A 21,702-nucleotide genomic window follows, 5' to 3' on the forward strand; every position below is an offset into this window, starting at 1 on the left:
TTTGAAGGTGGCACTATATAAATATGAGGTCTCAGAGATCAGCATGAACTAGTCTTGCATAGTGAAATTCATGATGTCTGACCTGGAAAGACCTGAGTCTGCACACTGTGCCCAAACTGCCCTACTAATACAACATTGCATTGACGACAAAATGCTAGGACGTGGGAAAGACAGGATAGGAGGAGTGACAGGTTAGGTGAAATGATATGTGTAAAGGTAGGATGAAAATAACTGAAATTAATTTACAAATAAAAAAAATATCAAAAAATTTGGTATCATGTCCATTATTCCTGGAATTTGTAACTAGGCGAAATTGACTGATTACTGGTCATGGTCAAAATTCCCCAACCTTTTATTTTATCCCAGAATTGCTGATCTTGTGGTTATGTAAATGGGATACTTTGTAAACCAGGGTGCTCATGGAGATCTACTGTACATTTCTGCAGATATAGTTCCATTTACATCACACCTGTCTGTGAATTTTTTGTTTAACCCAACCGATTAGTAGCGGTGCTTGATTTGGGGTTGGAACTAAACTCTAGCGAAGTACATCTACGCAAACAGGACTAAACATTGGATTAAAAAGTGCTTAAACCTGCAGTCCGTAACTTTTTTGGGTTAAAAATGATCCAAAATAAATTTTTGAGCAAGTACATATCCAGCCAGTGTTCAAACCTATCTGCTTGCCTTAGCTCGATTCAAAACGGTAAGCTTGTAATAATGTTTTTAATTGCAGTGGTACTGGTGGATTTCCGCAGGAAATTCGAGCATGTCTTTGCGTCATTACGTCACATCTATACACATAAATTAAGGACTCTCGGCTAGTAGGCTGTATTGCGTGTGAGGATGCTGGAGGTGGAGATTTATAGCCTTTTCTCACTGCACTTGATATAATTAAACGTATCAAATTGATGGCGGATCCAGAAAGGTTAAAACGACAATCACCAGTGACAACTGGAGATTCACCCACTGTAAAATGCAAAAGACTTCGGACTTCGGAGTGGCTACAGAAAAAAAGAGACTGCAACCGGACCCATGCGAAAACAAGGACAAATATCGGAAGGGCATTATATGTAGTCACGCAATGCTGATGTTGTTAACATTAACAATTTGACAAAGTATAATTTGCACGGTTTGACGTGATATGGTAAATGATCGTTAATCAGCGCGATTTACTGCAATGCTTTTTTTCCCTTAGTTGGTCAGAACAAAAGTGGATGTTACTTGTTCAGATGACAATTTAGGGTGAAAATGTTTATGTTGGTCATACTTCCAAAAAGTATAATCTGTGATTCTGAATGACTTTTTTTGAGAGACACATCACCGCGCAGTGACTGACAACCGCACATTCTCCTCAACACATTGGATTCATCCGCGCTGTGCCGTGCCGAGGCACAACTCACGGAAAATTGATAATTCCGCGAATAACTGCAATTGCAGATTTCGAACAGAGATGGCGACAAAGATGAAAAACTACAGACTGCGGCTTTAAACCATGAATGTACTGATTAGTGAAAATTCCATGTATTGATGCAATTACACTGTTTACAATGTCCATGTATGTTTACAATCACAATAAACGGTTAAACCTCAGTATCAAAAATCATTTAGTTAAATGCATAGATAGATAGATAGATAGATCGCACAATGATTTTGCATTGAGTTGTTTTGTGTTTTCAGAGTGTGAAAATAAAATATATGAAGTAAACCCATCAGTTTTTGTGTGTCCACTCTATCAGTGACCCGTTTGGCCTCGTCTCACTGGTCACGTCTCTGGCGTCTGTGTTGGTGCTGATGAGACGACAGACCTTTACACTCGTCTCTCAATTTCAACACTTCCTCTCTCCACTCATCGCTCCCTCAGTGCCGTCCCAGTGGGCATGAGTGATATAACAGGATACCCTTAGATACCCTGCCTATTAAAAACTACCCTAACCTCCTTACTGTAACTGTCTTCATCTCTGTCACTCGTTTTTTTTTTAATGCCCCAGTATGACTTTCTTTTCAGTTCTATGACCTCATCTTCTTTTCTTGAACTGAAGATTTCCAGCATCGGACAAGTATTTAAAAAGGTGTGTCAAAGAAATAAAATGTTTTCAGAAGTGTTAGTTTGGCATGTATTATTGTATGTAATGTAGATCTCTATCTCTCTGTGTCCCTCTCTTTCCATCTTTCACTTCTTGAGGTCAGAGTGTACTATGCTATTGATATCATGTCTAAAAATACGTATAAAGTATAATGGGACTAACAGCGGAAAAACTGAGAAAGGATGAGATTAGGCTTGAGTCCAATGATGACAAATGTGAGCCCTTATTGGTGCATTCTTCTGATTTTTTGTGTTTTCTGATAAAAAGAAACATAACAAATGCTCAATTATTTCTCCCAGACAGACTTCTGCTTATGTCGGCTGCTTCTCAGATGTTTCTTCTGAGAAAAGACCCGGGTAATCATGTGTCTCTCATCTAGAGTTTCAGAAGACATGCTGCACATTTTCTTTTGTTAAATCCAACAAAGATTGAGTAGCAGGTAAATCTTGGATTCTGCTGAAGCTGCAAATACTTCCGTTTGAATTCTGACAAATTGTCAGGGAAAATTGCACTAATTGCTATGTAAGGAGAAAATGAGTCCTATGTCTCCTTTTCTGACTCCCTCATTTACTGTAAATTATGCTGCTCTCTGTCTGTGTGTTCTCACAATACACTATTGACTAAAATGTCTTTCCCTCCATTCTAACTAATTTATTGAAGCTTCTTTACATAAAGGAGAGTGTTGGAATGTGACAGGTCGACACTTTTACAGACACACCATAATCATTCACACACAATTTTAAAGATTAATTGAAGCGTGAGCGTTATATGACAGCATTAAGTGAGCGTTATATGACAGCATGGGTAATCTAAATGTGATAGGGGAATACAAATTTGAATATCCAATATATCTATAATATATCAGCTAACCAATATATGTTCAAAGGACCTTTTGCTAACTTTTAAGTTCCCATTAATTAAAATGTTATTTCTGAATGTTCTCTGAAAAGTAGAGACATTTAAAAAACATTAGACCTGGCCTAAAAAATGTATGCTAACTTTTTGAGAGCATTGATTGACCAGATAACATTGAACAAATGTTTTTTTAATGTTACTGGAAGAATGTTTGTTCATATCTTTGCCTCAACATTAGCTAAAGTTCTGAGAATATTCCCTGTTAGCTGGGACTGGCTCTTATGTATCAAATATCGATTGATACCGATAAACTAAAAATGATCTAATATCGGCCGATAACAAATACCATATATTGTGCATTTGTAAACCATAAATGGTTTGCAAAACTACTTTTCCCTGTCAAAAGCACTAACACCAAACATAAGCTTCAAGCTAGAAAAAAATATCTTTCCATTTTCCATACATAATGCAAAAGTACATTTTCCATTGCGCATTACTAACCCAGACCCTACAACACATTCACACGCACATTGTCTGCGTTGCCTCGCTATCTTTCGTTTTACTAGGATAAACAGGGAGGGTAACCGTGAACATGTGAGGGAGGAGAAGATAACGGGGTATCAGAGGGAAATACGCACGTAAGAAAGAGGGAGGGAAAGACGAGAGAGAGAGAGAGAGAGAGAGAGAGAGAGAGAGAGAGAGAGAGAGAGAGAGAGAGAGAGAGAGAGAGAGAGAGAGAGAGAGAGAGAGAGAGAGAGAGAGAGAGAGAGAGAGAGAGAGAGAGAGAGAGAGAGAGAGAGAGAGAGAGAGAGAGAGAGAGAGAGAATATTTTGCCAGGCACCCCTGGTGTGAGGCTTGTGCCTGCGCGCTCGCTGCAGACTCGTCAGCACCACGCGCACGGGCAGGGTGAGTACAGTCTGTTTTCATTGTCCTTTACTGTTCTCAACTAATGCGTGACTGAGTCGAAACACGTTTTAACTTTTGTCAAGTGTTATTGATAGAAGTTATAGAAAACGAACGGGTATGTGTTTATGGCTGTGCGTATACCGTGTTACAGAATCCCAGCAGGTCTGTGAGCGCGTTGCATGTTGTCTTAATATGAGCGGAACATTTATCATAGGACGTTTGTGAGAGTTGTTTGTGGTCCGTTGTGAATTGTAAACCTCCAGAGTCATTTAGGAGACTGGCATGCAGTGAAACTAACATTTGCAGCTGTTTTTGTGTTGGTGAGTGAATGGTAGCTGAGGTAGTTGAGTGTGTAACTGGCTCAGTCAAGTGCCTCAGGAGGCGCGCACTGGCATGTAGGTGGGAACTCCATCATTACTGGGCCAAGGTCTTTCCATACATTAGCCTACATCTGGCTTGGCACTCTTTCTCTTCTCTCTGTCCCCGTTCCTTACTGTATGTCTGGTGTTTACAATGTATTTATTGTAATACGTTCAGATATCTACTTAATATCTGATGGTTCCTTTAAACAAAAAACATACAAAAATATTTAAAGAGACAGTTCACAAAAAAAAAATGAAAATTCTGTTTACTCAACCTCATGTCATTCCAATCCAAACATGTAGACTTTCTTTCCTCTGTGGAACACAAAAGAAGATTAGGAGAATGTTGCAACTGTTTTTGTTTTTTTGCAATACAATAAAAGCAAGTAGGGTCCAAAACCAAAAATATTAGTTATTATTATTAGTATTGTTATTAGTATTAAAACAACGCTGGACCTCAGGGACTTTCATTCTATGGAGAGGAAAGAAAGAAAAAAACACTAATTTAAAAAAAAATATTGTATGCTTTCCACAGAAGATAGAAATGCATACCAGTATGGAGCAACAAGAATTTTCATTTTTGGGTGAACTGTTCCTTTAATATTTTGGATCAAGTGCACTTATGCCACATTGACATCATACTGCATCTGATTAGTGCAAACTGCTAAGTGCACATAATGTGTGGCAACAGTAGGATTGTGAAGTATAGGACAATTTCATTTAGCAAAGGACAATATCAGACCCCAAAAAAAAGCTGCAAAAAAAAGTCAAAATAGAAAAAAAAAAGAGTCTGGGGAGTTTGAGGTCAAACTTGGACAGACTGATTTTGTCAGGGAGAAGTAACCTCTCTTCTACATCAGTACACGCGGCCTTGAGGGGGCAGAAGCGCTGCGGGCAGAAAAAAAAACTCTCAGTGTTAATGGTCAAGCTGGAGTTTGACATTGTTGTTCTCTGCTTTTGTTGTGTTTGCTTCAAAGCACTCAGTACCAGCACTTTTTCTCCACAGCGTTCTCGCTGTGCCTTTTTCCCACTGCATTGCAAAATCTGTCCATCATTTGCTGGGGTTCATTATCTGTTGACAGCGAGTGTTAAGGCTTGTGTCATTCTTTGCGGCAGCACGAACGGCAAAAGGGTCAAACGCTCTGATTTTCAAAGATGGCACTACGATCTCGTCTAGACACCTGCGATTCAATTTGGAAGCCAAGAGTCTTTTTTTTCCTCTTTCTTACTTTTTCTCTTTTTCTCCCTCTCTTGTTGCTCAGGGTGCTGCTCTGAATCACCAGCTCTGAGAGACACACAGGAAATGACAGCATGAAAAAAGCACACACACACTCAGACACATTCTCTCTCACACACACACACACTATACAGCCTCTTCAAAAATAACCATCATAAAAGTCGCCATTGCAGCAGCAGCTGAGTGACTGCGGAGACAGGAGAGTGATTCTTTCAACCTCATGCATCATGTAACCGAATGACAGCATTCATTTCATTAATCTCATGTCAAATCATAATCTTTAAATAGGTAGAGAGCAATGCCAGGATGAAATTGTTCCTGTATCAGCTCAGCACAGATGCAGAGACAATGACAGAGAGAGAGCAAAAGGCACATTTCCCTTTGAAAAGACCTTTCAAGTTATCGTCAGCGCTGTCATTCATTCATCACAGAGTCAAAACGCATCCCTCATTAATTAAGAATCGATCAGAGCTCAGCTCTGGGTGAATCAGAGAGATGCACATGGTCAGAAAGAGGATCTAATCTTAGTTTTACAGCGCATTTCACATAGAGAACATGAGTTCATACTGTACACTCTGACATTTACATACTGCCATTTTTAGTTAGCTGCCCCATATATGGCCTCTCATTCGTGTCTTTTCTTGCCCTGCCTCTGTTCCTCTACAGTCTGAACATTTCTTTCTCCTTTTTTTTGCAGTGTTGTGATTCATTTTTCATTATTTGAAATAAAGCTTATTTAATTATATTTTCATATAATTAAATAAATGAATGAATGAAAAACCTAAACTTAAAGAACTTAAAAGAAAACGTCTAGGTTATGAATATAACCTTGGTTTCCTGAGAGGAAACGGGACGCTGCGTCATATCGCTCTGGGGAACACCAAAGCGCCAACGTTATGACGCAGCGTTGAGTTGCCAATCTTTGGCAACTAACTGAAATAAAATAAGTTTCATTTGAAGTACTAAATTGACAAATTAAAACCAATAAAAATCCTAAAATCCTAAACATGAAATAAAATCAATTGATGCTAATAGAAATGATAAAAAAAGACAAGAGCACATAAAATTATTAAAACTGAAAAATATAAAAATAAAAGCTATTTCAAAATATGAATAAATAATATAATAGTATATGAATTATAAACAATAAAATAACAATGTTTTAAATCATTAAAGGAATAGAGTGCAACGGTTCCTGCCCCCTTTTTCAGAGGCGCTGGTTCCGTAAGTATTTTTTTCATATATATTGTTTAAAAATAGTCAGTACAAAATAGATTTTAAAATAGTCTTCGTTAAAGGGTCACTCCACCCATTTCAACATTAATCTTTATTGAAAGTGGGTTATATATGTAGTCGAAATGTAAAAGAAATTTTGAATTTGGTGCCCTCTTGACCGAGAAAAGACACAAAATAACTTTAGGGCACATTTGTATGTAAGACAACAACTCCCACAATGCACCACATTGCACAGCTCCGCAAGCCACTCCCACTAATCCAGAACAGCGCAAACAGAGAAATCACTCTCTGTTTGAAAATCCGAAACTAGAAATCCGTCTACAAGGCTAGCTGCCAAAAGAGTTTTTAAATTCATTTCACGCAAAATGTCTAGTTAGTTGGCTGTGGCGAGCAGGACGAGGGCGAGGGACGTGAGAGGACGGCGCGAGTGATAATGAATGACACCTGTGAGACGCAGCGGTCTCATATCTCTCACGGAGGAGCGGAAGGACAAAAGGAACAGGCCTGATTTTATGTTTTGTTTCTGTTGTGTGTGGCCAGCTGGCTTATACTTTTGTTTTGTATTTGTTTATTTTACTATTAAAATGTTTAAATGTGCGCCGGTTCCCGCCTCCTTCTTCCCACAACAACGAACCCCGTTACATTGGCAAACTCATTAGCGAATTACTCCTCGTTTGTATTTCTTTCTATATGGTGAATTATTGCATGATACCTGGATGTTCAGTCAGAACATATGCGGTGCGAAACTAGGCTGGTTCACATCACAACACAAACGTCCGTGTGCTCGTCTGATTCAGAGATTTCGTCCAGGAGAAATAGCCATCGTTGAAATTCTCTGCAGCAGACGGACTCGATCTGTGTCCGTAGCGCACAGCGAGAGCACAGGCACCAGCAGTCCGCCCAGCTCGACCCAGTCCGGGCTCCTCGTCCGCGACAGGCGGCCGCCTCCTGTTCCTCCATCAGCCTCAGCTGCTCTTCACTATATTGCGGCTCGTAAAGATAGCCACGAACAGCGGATTCGAGCAGCAGAATTTCAAAATCCTCTACTTCCATTTCATGTTTAGTTTCTTCCGTCATTGTCGTAACTTCCTATCTCCACAGCGCTTGTTAGCTTAGCTTATAAACAAGATGGCTGATATTGATTTCAGTATCTACAAGTGAAGTCCCACCCACTGATCTGTGATAGCTCTGTTAGCGCATTAGGTCTAACCCCCTATGGGCGGGTTTGAAAGGGTGGGAACTAGTGCTTGTAGTCTTTACAGAAATCCCCCCCTCTTACACTTCCTCCTACAATGGCGTAAAATGACGATTTTTGCGTCATTGTAGGAGGAAGTGAAAAAGGTAAATAGCAGATTTCTCTCGTCTCAGGGGAAAATGAGAGAGTGTTGCACGACCATTCAATAGTATGACTGGGTTTCTAACAATGGAAAGCTTAATGCAAATGGGTGGAGTGTCCCTTTAAGTAATGGATAATGTACATCCAGCCAGTTGTTATCGCAGAATAAACCCCGACAGGGTGATCAGGTCTTGCATCAGCCTGAATTGGTTTATTCTTAAAAAAAATAACAGCTGGATGTACATTATTATTTCAAGGCTACTTGCCACATATGTAAATAATTAAACACGAAATATTGATCTGAGTCTAAATATTTTATTAGGTCTTCAAACCCAAAGCTTCCCACGGAGAGAGCAGTTACTAACGCGGCAGGTTCACTAGACATATTTTTAAGGGATACGGTACATTCATACCACTTATTACACAGCAATTATGAGGATAAGAGATGATTTGAGATGAAACTGTTTTAATTTAAACTGTTATCTTATAATCCAACAGTGTACAAAACAATAGTCGCAAAATGGCAGCAGCTGCGTTTGTATGAAACAAGAGAGAGCGAGTCCACGATACTGGATGACATAATTAAATAACTGTACACAAAATATTGATTGGTCTGAGTGTTAATATTTTATTAGCTCACCAAATGCAAAACTTCCATGAAGAAAAACCGTTCCTAGCAAGCGTGTAGGGTTCATAGACTGTAAAAAATAGGTAGGGTTGCCCTGACCCGGATGAGCCTGCGTTATCTGTTTTCAGCAGTTGCTATCGTGGAATAACATACTGTTGGAGAGATCGACCAATCAGAATCAAGTATTCCTCAGAGCTGTGTAATAAAGAGTTATAAGCCCTGAACCAAGCCAATCAGCTACGAGGTGAATCACAACACCACAAACTTTTATTTGAAGCTAAAAAGTTTTTGAAAATCCGACAAAAAGACAAAGGTACAAAATTGTGTACTTAACGGTTCTAGGAAAGAACTACAATCCCATGAAGCATTGCAAACAACATTATCTAATTAAAATCGATGGAAAAATATAAAACTACTCATTTACAAATGTTGATTATATGTATAAAACTATTTATTTTAAGTTTATTGCAATATATATGGAGGAGATCAACTCGATTACGTCATTCGAAGAGCTTCTTGGGAGTGGGCGGAGCTAAAGAGCTATTTTGGAGCTTGTTGCTGTTTTCGACTCTCTGATTGGTGTAATTTTCTGTACAGCATCATGGGTAATGTAGTTTTTCACCAGGAATTCCACTGTTAAGCACGATTATTTTAAAAATAAGCTGAAATAATGCTGGCTGACGGCTGAATTCTGAAAATCATTGAATATGTGAATGAGTTGTTTCTCTAATATGAATATCATCAATTTCACAAAACCAGTCTGAATGATTTGACTCTGGTTAAGTTCAATTCACTTGATGCAATTATTCGGTCACCCTCACTGGAGGGTGAAGATTTTCATTGAATAATGACTTTTATTTCTGTCTGTTCCTCGCAAAAACTGACTACAGTCCAAGTCATATGGATACATTTATGGTGATTCGGTCCAATTCATGGTAGAAAAGAGTGAAAACAACAATCCTTTAAAATTTCTCTTTTTTGTGTTCAACAGAATAATGAAAGTCATAAGGGGGAGTAATTAATGAAAGGACTGTCATTTTTAAATGAACTAATCTAATAGCAGCTTTCAACATATTCTGTTCTCCCACAGTGCATCACATTGCATGGGATGCCAATGTGAATTAGTGAGCAGGACCAGTGTGTTTACATCTGCTTTTCAAGGTCTGTCTCACAGTAAAGCTATGACTCATGACTCTGTAGGCACTTGTGTGTGATGTGAATCTCTGCCAATGATGTTTCACTTTCTGCCTCAATGACTGCCACCCGTCAAGCCTGGTGAACTTTGACCTTTTGTGCGATTGGCTGATTACCGCCACAGTGGGACTGAAACTGTCTCTCATGATCTTTTACACTCCTCCTCTCTGTCTTCCTGAAGAATTACAGACTGTGCAGAAGTGTCTAGATTTGATGGTGCGGTTTCACTCCCCGCTGCTCATATCTCTAATGTTTTTGCTGTGATTTGGAGCTTGGGTGCTGACGGTTCATGTGTGTGTGTGCAGATGAGCTCTTGCAGCAGCAGGGCTCTGACTCTGCTCTCCACAGTGTTTGGGGCGTGTGGACTGCTGTTGGTGGGGGTTGCCGTGGCGACGGATTATTGGCTACTGATGGAGGAAGGAATCGTACTGCAGCAGAACCAAACTGTCGATGTCAAGATGGCATTGCATTCTGGCCTCTGGAGAGTGTGTTTCATAGCAGGTGTGGACACACACTTACTTTATATGCAAACACACTAAGGTCTTCCATAGTAGCATACTTTTGGATACAACTTTTTTGCCAAGGACGCAAAATTTACAATATACTGTATATATTTTTTTTTCTTGATATGTCTAGTCTATTTATAGTTTTATACACTACCATTCAAAAGTTTGGCTTTATTTAGTTTTAGCTTTTTATTAGACACATTAAATTGATAAAAAAAAGTGACAGTTCAGCCATTTATAATGTTACAAAAGATTTCTATTTCAAATAAATGCTGTTATTTTGAACTTTATATTCATCAAAGAATCTTGAAAAAAATGGTTTCCAAAAAAAAAATCAAGCTGCAAAACTGATTATAACATTTGTAACATATTATAATAATGTTTCTTGAGTAGCAAATCAGCATATACAAATGATTTTTGAAGGATCATGTGACACTGAAGACTGGAGTAATGATGCTGAAAATTCAGCGTTTTACATTTTAAGATATATATATACAAACAGTTATTTTAAAATGTAATAGTATTTCACAATATTACTGTATTATTGATCAAATAAATGCAGTCTTGGCGAGCATAAGATTTTTCAAAGTGTTTGAATGAAGCCTCTTATGCTCGCCAAGACTGCATTTATTTGATCAATAATACAGTTCTTCTGTATTATTATAACTTCTGTTAAAATTCTGTCAATAGAATAAAATGATCATGATTATGTCCATCATTTTTGAACAGTAAAGAAAAAAAAGAAAAATAAAGCATAATAATAGTAAATTCAGTAAATGTTTAAAGAACCATTAATGCAACATATTTCATTCATATCTAAAATGAAAATGTAATATTTTAAATAGTGTTTAGTTGGAAATAGTTATTCTCCTCTATGTTTCATTGAATTCCTACAGTTATTCATCCATTTATATATCTGTCTTTCCTATATTTCATAAATGTATCTTTCATCACATCCTTTGCCTCACTGTTTTAGGTACAGAGAAAGGTAGATGTGTCGCCTCTGAGTATTTCACAGAGCCAGAGATTGAAATCACCACAGAAAACACTGCAAATATCCTCAGTGAGTGAACGTGAGTTCAAGTCAAAGTAACACGTCCATACCTCCACACACAACTCTCATGCACATGTATTTCTCGTTCTGGCAGAGATGGTGCGGACAGCTACACCCTTCCCTATGGTGTCTCTGCTCTTCGTCTTCATGGCCTTCATCATCAGTAACGTGGGACACATTCGTCCGCAGCGCACCATCCTGGCCTTCATTTCAGGAATCTTCTTCATCCTCTCAGGTAGCGAGAAACCTTTCCAGTGCTCTGAGTCTAAGGCCACGCTTGCTGAAATTAATCACATTTTGTATACATTTATTAGTTATATCTCAGTTTTTAGACATAATATATTGAGTAGCTATAACACTGTTAGGATAGATGTTGTGCCATCTATAATTATGTCATCACAAAATAAGCCTGGAGGAACCTTCTTTTGAATCACGTCTCGTTCTAAAATACTCTTACTGTTAAAAATAGTTCATAACATATTTAATGCAGATCCTCTTCAGGAGGATTAGATGTGTGAGGACTTTGTGTTTTGTACTCACCAGAATGTAGCAGTACCATCTGTAGTGCATTAATGATGTCTTCTCCGATCATAAACCTGTGTCTGAGCATGAAATCACTCCATCTGTTTATTATTTATCAGTTTCTGGAACCAGTAGATGCAGTGCCAAAGATTCTTTGGAGGAAGTGCTGTATTTGAATAGCATTAGTTGTTCTGAAAATTAAAAAATCTATCATGTGAGTGCCATAACTTAGCCACCTGTCACCTGACTGCTCTCACACTGTTACATATATTTTGCTCTTATTATTTTCTCATGAGCAAAACTGTAGTTATCTGTTCACATAGGCACAAATGCCTGATGTGTCCCGTATTATGTAAATCGGAAGATTAAACTCATCAGTCAATGGTGCCAGATTTATTTCCCAGTACAATATCTGAACATGCAATTCAGTTCTGCACCAGCAGAGGTCAGCAAGTTTATAAAAATATAAAACATACTCATTAGTGAGAAGACTCAACCTGTAAAAAGCTGAAATCAGAGACATTTAATGACTATTGTTTATTAACAATAATTGTTTTTATAAATTGATTTTCTAATGTTCAGTATTATTACAGCATGTAATGTAGTACTGCTTTGTCTCAGCACTGTAAAGTACGTTGGTAAAGCTATGTTGAATTCATGCGTCGGGGGTTCGACTATCCTGCCCCCTCAGTTAAGATGAATGTGAAAATAGGTTTTAAGAATGTAGCTCTACTGGCTAGAGATGAATGATGAATGAAAAGATGAAATTGATGATGAAATTCTTTTCATGTTTAGAGGGCTAGTAGTCAGTTGGTTGTAGGTATTATTGTTTGCCACCAGTTGCAGTTCAGGCTGTTCTAACTCACCAGAAAATAATGCATCTGTTAAATGGGTTGCAATGTTTTATAGTAAAGCAGACATACAATTAATTACTTTTGCTGGTGGTGGTATTACTTGTCTGTATTCATGGTAAAACTGCTGAAATTTTGTATCCAAGACATCTGGTGGCCTAAAACGTGTTTATTTCATGAATATCGATTTTCGAATATGTTTGTCTGGGCAATTTTAGTAATTTTATTCAGTGCTCTGCCATCTGAACTCGTATCGTATTCGGGAATAATTAAGCACCGCGTTGTCAGTGTTGATATTGTGGCTTTATGGTCAGACGCTACATGTGTCACTATATTAGTAACATTTGACCAAAATCAAGGTCATCAAAGGTTTTGACCAGCGAATTTCAGACACACGCATCTTAGAACGGCCGCAACTGAGGCAGTAAGTGTATCGCATTACATTTTATTTAACAATAGTTATAAAGTTTATTGTAGGTATGAGCGCGTTCATTTTTGAGTCATTTGGCCAAAATCTCACGTTATTAAAGATGAAGTGCTACGCACAGACTATTTAAGTATTCTTAAGTATTTATATAGTATTTTTTGAGTCAAGAAAACACTGTACACTTATTCAAGGAACCAGTTCTTTATTTAAGCTACCCTTGCATTGAGACGGCCCAAACTCCAAACTGCGTGCGGCACTTCATTCACAATAGAGGCTGGATGGAGTTATAAGGTTTTATCGACAGTTTGAGGATCCAATGAAGTAAAGAGGTTTAGTCACAAGCTCGTTTTAATACTTTTCAATGGTTAAATATTTGCAAAGCCCAAAAACAGACATAAAGGGTGACCAGTAGTAACAATTAATGGAAAAATATAAAAATGACGAAATATGGAGATACAATGTTTCCGCCCAACAGCGACGAAATTTGTGACATTGATCATGTCTAGTGAAGCACAGGATGCTCTTTGTATGTTTGTCAAATCAAGCTAGAGAACATGATCATCAGGTTTCACACAAACTTGTGAAGTTTGTGCTGCTTGTGTGCTGAAATATTGAGCACTAAGAATTATTTGGTACTGTTTTCCCCCCATTTTTTTCTCTTTTACCTCATTGTTATGCATTTTATTATAAACTTTGTAATGAACACAAAAAAAATTAAGTAAAAAAAAAAAAGCAAAATAAAAGCAATTTCCCTCATGTACTTGGATTTGAACCCCACTGTAAGGTCATGAAATAGCACTTCCATAACCCTAACCCACTCTGACTGAATGTAGACCTTATTTGTATGCAGATGCTGCTGTTGTTTACTTCATCTCTGCCTCAACCTTGCACACGGCCAGAAAAGACCTTCAACTTTTTCAGAAACACCTCTCTCCTCCACAGACTTCCTGACAGGCCGCCCTTGAAAAACACCTTTTTACTTGTCCTTTTCTCTGTGTTCTCTATCAGCCTGCCACTGAATTTGTAATGTGCATTTCAGACTGCCCGGGGCAGATAAAAGTGCGTCAGTTGAAAGAAGCCATTAAAAAGTAAAGATCAAGCATGCTGATAGTGCAGGTAGATGGAGCGGCTGTGAAATGTTGCTGATGTTTGCAGGAATGTTGTGTTTTTGCGTTTTGTATGTGGGTGAGAGAGAGTCTAGTCGGTCATTCTGCTGTTGCGATAAATATTACAGGCATTTCTCAGCTTGTGCATGTTGAGCTTTTCTCACCCATTCTCACCTGTCCCTTTTACAGTTTTGCTGTCATTCTCTATCCAAACTCACACACATACACACATTGCTCTGCTCCCCTTATTTGATCTCCTCTGTCCTCTCCATGCCTCTCTGTGCTGCAGTGAGGAGCGTGTGGGGCTGTCATTTATTTAGATGAAGCTGATGTCCTCTCATCAGTTGCTGGGCAAAGCCCTGGAGAATGTATACTTGTGTGTCTGTTGAGTTGGCCGAGGGTGAGCATTAAGTGCCTGACAGGAAGGCTGATGACCTCATCACAGTGCAGTTATTTATCTATATTGTTTATTACTGTTGTTGTTATTTCTCTTTTTTCATGTAATTGCATTTAAAGGTGCAGTAAGCGATTTTTTTTGGAAACACTGTTGATATTTGAAATCAATCCAAACAAAGTTAACAAACACACCCCTCTTTTTATTGCTCCTTCCCCAAAATGCACAAACATGCAATGCAAGAGTGGATGTCTCTTTTCTCTTTATCATAGCTAAAGAGAAGCAATATAATGCTTCGTGAAAAATAAAGAGAGGATGACGAACAAATGACAAGGAAGAACAAAATATGAACACGAAGCAACAGAAACAACGCAACCTCGACGTCCGTTTTCAGACCTTCCCGCATAGTTTTCTCCAGCGCTGGAAAGCTTTTCTAATATTAACACGGGTCCTAAAGCTCTTGCCTGATCATAACCCATCTTTTTACAGTGATTTCTCCGACTTTTTCTCTGTTGTAATGTCTCTCAGCCATCTTGCTTTCTACAGTCTTTCCTTAAATATCACTCTCTCTCCTCCCCCATTATGTGAGGACACGTCCTGCTGTTTGGCTATAAGGATGTTGTGGCGCTCGGTCCGATCCACTTTCAACAGCTTTTCTCAGAAATGCATAAGCGCCAGCTACAGTACAACCCTCGATACTGCTCCCCTTCTAAAAGGGAGCCACTGGGGAGCTATCCTAGTTAAAGACCCCAGAATCCTGGGGAAGGCAGCTCAACTCTCCTAACACTCTCATCTGGGACCTGCTATAACCCATACTTGATTCGATCAGCACTAGCCATAGTGACAAGAACAAGGGATGCTGAAAGGGATAGATGCGAGCTGAATATGACTTCTTCCACGACTTCTCTGCCTCAGTGTGAAATTCGGTAAGAAATGGAAGGCTCATTGGAGCGGGACAGTTATGGCCTGACAGGAACCACTCGTCGAGTCTGCTACGAGCGACGCACGTGCCCCCAAACTAGATCCAATCTAGTTGTGGTGCGGGCCATTACCTCCAGCAACTCCTCTCCTCGTATGCGGGGCTGGCGGTCTGAGAGGGCTCACTACAAGCGATATCTTCGCCCTCTTCAACCACATCTGCCCCGTCCTGGCTGGATGGTGTCAGCAATGCTATCTGCTGGATCCAAAGACTCAAGAGAAGCTGCAAGGTGCTATCACCAGTGACTAGGAGAGAGAGACATACCTTTCTAGACAGTGGCCTAGCAGGGCCCGTGATAATCCCACGTGCCGGGTTGCGCTGATAGGCAATAAAATCGTATATCGGCGATAGCTAGAGACATCGTCAAAAGCATCAGCTATCGACCATATCAAGAAGATATGGCATTTCCAATTAATGTATTCAATTATTATTATTATTAGGCTACTTTTATTGGTAACGCTTCCTTTTACAGTACAGTACTCACGTGTACTTACAGTGTACTTACCTAGAAAGTACTGGCTAATATAAGGTAAGTACATGGGTTAGGGGTAGGTTTAGGGGTAGGTTCAGGGTTAGTACCTAGTTATTACCCAGTAATTATAGTTACTATAATAAGTACATAGTAAGTACATGGGTAACAGGACTGTAAAAGGAAGCGTTACCCTTTTATTATTAAATTAATATTACAATTCATTTGCCCCGCAATAATTTCCTAACTAACGCACTGTGAGGATAATTAAAGATGTTAGATTAGCTTACTCCTCATTTCAAAAACAACTGGTTTAACACGATATACTTCTCTTCTCATTTTTTTACTATGTATGAGCCACAAGAGAAATATTAAGAAAATAAACAGTCATAGCCTTGTTGTGTTTGTAACACTGGTTTTCAGCCAAAATGCTTCTGAAATAAATGTAGTCAAACCTTATTATTCTGGGTCACTGAAAATAAAAATGATGCTTAAATTGTTGATTGGCTCTAATTGTTTTAAAGATATGCTATATTCCCTTGACGTATATGTTTCATCTGTAGAAACGTTTCTCTCAGTTGTTTATGTACAGAACTCAGAACGAGGAAGTATACAGGACGTCGTCATCCGGAAGGGCACGAGTTATGATCACATAATCTGATTGACAGATCTAGAACGAAAGAGCGCTCTCTGACTCATAACACACACGCACCCGGAAGAAAACAGACACACAGTGCCCTGTATGCTGTTTTCAGTGGAAAATGAATAGGAATTATATTCTGTGTAATGAAATATGAAGTAAACGTGAGAATAAATCTGTTCTCAGACACCAATGACAACAAGAACATCCATTCCCTTCTCTCTTACAGAATACTTTTCTTTTATATTTAAAAGTATTTATACTGGTTTTCAAAACAGTACCACCAATCTCACCCTTTTGTGCAACAGCAGAGGCTCCAGGCATGTGATATAAAGCTCAAATCTAATTGGACGGCCCGTTTCATCGCTGAGCAACAGGGTAAAAATGTGACACATTGGTCAGAAAAAAAATCTCACTTTGTCTCGCCACGATTGATCGCGCCCGGTGTGAATAGCTCCATAGGAATCTATTGTTTCGAATCAAGAGCGTCATCGCGTCGTACATTTGCTTCACTTAAAGGAACACTCCGACTTTTTGGGACTTTAGCCTATTCACCTTATCCCCCAGAGTTAGAAAAGTCCATACATACCTTTTTCATCTCCGTGCGTGCTATAAGTCTGTTTGACGCACCCACCGCTAGCCTAGCTTAGCACAAAGACTGGATGTAAATGATTGCAGCTAGCATACTAATCCAAATAAGTGACAAAATAACGCAAACATGTTTCTATTTACATGTTGTGATTTGTATAGTCACAGAGTGTACAAAAAAACAAAGTCACATGAGACACAGACATATTTTAACCGTATAAATACTGGAAACTATATTCTCTGAAGGCGACTATATATTTTCTGAAGGCGAAACACTGCTACTTGGGCGGAGTGATAACCGCAGCACCTGAGACGCGCCGTGGTGAGGAGCAGAGAGCGCGTCTCAGGTGCTGCGGTTATCACTCCGCCCAAGTAGCAGTGCTTCGCCTTCAGAGAATATAGTTCCCAGGATTTATACGGTTAAAATATGTCTGTGTCTCATGTGACTTCGTTTTTTGTACACTCTGTGACTATACGAATCACAACATGTAAATAGGAAAATGTTTGCGCTATTTTGTCACTTATTTGGATTAGTATGCTAGCTGCAAACATTTACATCCAGTCTTTGTGCTAAGCTAGGCTAGCGGTGGGTGCGTCAGATAGAGTTACAGCACGCACGGAGATGAAAAAGGTATGTATGGACTTATCTAACTCTGGGGGATAAGGTGAATAGGCTAAAGTTTCAATAAGTCGGAGTGTTCCTTTAAGTGCAAAGGCCCTTAAGAATAATACATTTTTTGTTTATCACAGAGTTTCTTTTCTTTTTCTTTTTTTTTTTGTTCCATGGTGATGAGAACTTCTGGGTTAGCTTAAAAAAACATCATCACTGCAGCATTCAATAAACACTGCAATATTCTATAAAATAAGATGTGTCAATTTTGATTTCATGGCGACTTTTAATATTTCAGCTGAATGTTTTTTCAGGAGATGGCAGCCAAGATTTTGGCGTTCTGTTGTTTTTCCTTCACTCATTTGTCATTGTCTCTCTTTCTCTCAGGGTTGAGTCTGGTAGTGGGGTTGGTGCTGTACATCTCCAGTATCAATGATGAAGTAATGAACAGGCCGCGGGAGCCAGAGCAGTTCTTCAACTACCGCTATGGCTGGTCCTTTGCGTTTGCTGCCAGCTCATTCCTTCTCAAAGAGGTCAGAAGATGAAATTTCAGTTCAAAATATCAGTTAATCTGGAATTTTTGTAAGTCATTATGTTTGCTCAAAGCAAATTCAAGCCCTTTGGCCTGGAATAGCCAAGATCATATTTCTTGTGAAAGCTCCAATGACTTGAGCATATCCATGCTTCTAGGCCTGAGTAGCTTGACAATGTAATTATGTCCCTTGATGCTGTTGAAGCAGATGCTTTTAACATGACCCTGCCCTGACATACACTTCAGTCGATGCAGGACCTTAGAGTGCGCTCTTTATGTATTATGAATGTGAATCTTCAGATGCGCTCCATTTTAGTCATTACTCTATACCTGAATACTGCATTTAGCTCAGTTAATCATAGTTTTCACTCACTGCAATAGGTAAAGGTTAAGTAACCTGGGCTCAAGAAGGTCAGTATAAGGCATTTTCACCATGTATATGTTTCTTTCTATTGCTACACATGATATCCACATACGGTTTTAAGATATTTATTATTCAAATGCAGATATTATTGAGGTGATTATAAAAGTCAGAGTTTGTAAAGAAGACAAAGTGAATGATGGAGCAGTGAGAGCGGCAGTCTGTCAGCTGTTCTGTGGCCATAAACTGAGGATTAAGCTAAATTGAAGTGCAAACTTTTTTTTTCTGCTTGATTCAGCAGGATACTTTTAGTATTATGGTCGCTGAAGGAAACATTAGATTGTCAGCATGTGTGAGAAAGAAAATTAGAATAGCTGCAAAATCATAAATCACTCCTCGTACATTCACCTTTAAAGGTGCATTGTGCAATATTTAGGAGGATCTGTTGACAGAAATGCAACATCATATACATAGCTATGTTTTCAGTGGTGTATAAAGACCTTACATAATGAACCGTTCTGTTTTTATTACCTTAGAACGAGCCATTTCTATCTAAATACACCGCGGGCCCCTTTACATTGTTTCTACAGTAGCCCTAAACGGACAAACGCATTTCGGCACTATGTTGTTCTTCGTGCAAAGAAGCTATGAGACAATGATGAACAAGTAACAATAATATTCGCAATAACATATCGTTTTACTGAATAATCAAGTAAACCTAATTTCTTAATTTATCTTTGTAAAGAAACCTCATTGCTTCTCTGCTGTCTCGGACGACGACATATTTTCCTGTCGGCCACCGTAACTTCTGTTAATTATTATTAAAAGATTATTTAAATAACTCCACAAGTCCGGAGCAAATAGTGACAGATTGAAAATCTAATTCAAATAACTTTGTTAATGACCTTTCTATTCATCAAAGAATCCTAGAAAAAAATTTATCACGGTTTCCTCAAAAATATTAGGCAGCACTGTTTTCAACAGTGATACGTTTTTTTTCTTGAGCAACAAATAAGCATATTAGAATGATTTTTGAAGGATCACGTGACACTGAAGACTGGAGAAAATTGCGCTTTGCCATCACAGAAATAATTATTTTATTTCACAATATAACTCTTTTACTGTATTTATGAACTTTTATTCAGCCTTGGTGTGCAAAAGAGACTCCTTTCCAAAAAAAAAAAATCTTACCGATCTTATGTTCTAAACACAGGCCTGACAAAATTACTGTTCTTTTCTATCTCTCTCTCACACACACATATTCTCTCAGGGTGCCGGTGTGATGTCAGTGTATCTCTTCATGAAGCGTTATGCAGAAGAGGAGATGTATCGGCCTCACCCGGCTCTCTATCGCCCCCGCCTTTCCGAGGGCAGTGACTACAGTGGCCAGTACCTGCACCCAGAGACCTGGCCTCCACCCCAGCGCGCACGGAGTGCCTCTGAGATCTCCAGCGACATCTCCATCCAGCTCACACAGAACCCCCAGGCCCAGCTGAAGGCCAGCGGCCAGCAGAGCACGTCATCTCCGGGAATCACCTCCGCTTCCAGCCCTACCTCTGGAGCAGGTTACCAGCTGTCATCGTCAGGTTCTGCAGCGCCGTTCCCCCACAGCCATCCCCTCCACCCTGGAGCACACGGGGCAGCTGCGGCGTCCCAGACCCTGCCCATGTCCTCATCACCCCCACACTATCACACACATATGCGCATGAGCGCCTCTCCATGCTAAAGTTTATAGAGTATTTGTTTTTAATTGAGATAATGCATAAACGAGAAACAGAAAATATGATGCAAGGCAAGATTTAGTTTTTTATATGAGAAGAGGAAGTAAAAAAAACTGTTTGTAACTAAAGGCCTCTTTTTAAGACTGAATGTCGTCGTTGTGAAATTGTAGCATATTAAACTGCACTGGATCGAACGGGGTTCACGCAGAACACTTGACAATCGCACACACCACCAGAACTGACAATTCATTTACTTAGGCATACACATTAGCGCACATAAGAGACCTGTAACTATTGCCTTTAATTTTGCAGATGATATAAAACTGAACTTAAATTGTTATTTCTCATCATAGAAGCTTTGAATTGTTCGCTTTATTGTTAAAATTATCATCAAATGCTAAAGTTGGAATTACTTATAAACAAAAATGCTTAACATATTGTTTGGATTTGAAATAAGAGTGATTCATAAGCCTCAATTCAGATGTATTGAGTATTTCTTGCGTAAATATTGTGTACTGTTGTGTTTTGGCTGTGATTTGGTTCACTGCCTTTCTGCAGAATGTTGACAAATTTGGTGGGGAAAAACGAAATTAAACTGCTTTAAACGTTCTTATTTTACAAGACTCTTTTCCTGATTCATCACATTATGTAGGTCCACAAAACGCTCATAGCGCCCTCTAGTGGTTAAGAGATTGTTTTGAAACTGCGGCGTTATGAGAAGCGCTGTCCGTGGTGCTGAAACCATCCAAGGCTGCTCGTCAACGCAGACCATGCAGCAAAATACAGTCTTTTGAACACGGTCAAATGTACCACAAGGTTTTGTTTCTAAATGAATGTGCAGTAGAATGTGCAGCAAAATATGGGTGTTAACCAGATTTAAACTGTTAGAATATGAAACAATTAGTTTCTTACAAACCCCCACTATGATTATTATTATTATCATTATTAGTATGTTTTTATTTTGTTTGTTTGTGTGTTGAGAAGGGTGTAAATTTAAGCGTTACAATATGCATTGATCTTGCGCCACAAGCGGCAACAAACAGAATTACAGATAAAAATGTGTGTATATTTGCGTGTATTTTCCGCACTGGGACTGTTAAG

At 38.9% G+C, this 21,702-nt stretch overlaps 1 protein-coding gene across 2 annotated transcripts; it reads left to right on the plus strand.

The window, feature by feature from the left end:
• The first annotated feature begins 3,728 nt into the window (after positions 1–3,728).
• cacng7b (calcium channel, voltage-dependent, gamma subunit 7b) lies at positions 3,729–20,986 on the plus strand. Of its 2 annotated transcripts, none has more exons than XM_056269971.1 (6): positions 3,729–3,848; positions 10,147–10,342; positions 11,324–11,410; positions 11,496–11,636; positions 18,375–18,520; positions 20,151–20,986. In XM_056269971.1, the coding sequence occupies exons 2-6, from the start codon at positions 10,147–10,149 to the stop codon at positions 20,604–20,606; spliced, it is 1,026 nt and encodes a 341-aa protein (XP_056125946.1). In that variant the 5' UTR covers positions 3,729–3,848; the 3' UTR covers positions 20,607–20,986. The 2 variants fall into 2 exon arrangements, with proteins under 2 accessions (XP_056125946.1, XP_056125945.1); XM_056269970.1 differs by lacking the exon at positions 3,729–3,848 and adding an exon at positions 9,879–10,057.
• The last annotated feature ends 716 nt before the right edge of the window (positions 20,987–21,702 follow it).

This window comes from Rhinichthys klamathensis, unplaced genomic scaffold, assembly GCF_029890125.1.
Source record: "Rhinichthys klamathensis goyatoka isolate OS25496 unplaced genomic scaffold, OSU_Roscu_1.1 h1tg000295l_1, whole genome shotgun sequence".
Classification (NCBI taxonomy): domain Eukaryota; kingdom Metazoa; phylum Chordata; class Actinopteri; order Cypriniformes; family Leuciscidae; genus Rhinichthys; species Rhinichthys klamathensis.

Coding starts and splice junctions, on each gene's coding strand:
- cacng7b (XM_056269970.1), top strand. CDS start 9,986: ATGATCTTTTACACTCCTCCTCTCTGTCTTCCTGAAGAATTACAGACT. Junction 10,058..10,146: donor AGAAGTGTCTAGATTTGATG/GTGCGGTTTCAC, acceptor GTGTGTGTGCAG/ATGAGCTCTTGCAGCAGCAG. Junction 11,411..11,495: donor AAACACTGCAAATATCCTCA/GTGAGTGAACGT, acceptor TCGTTCTGGCAG/AGATGGTGCGGACAGCTACA.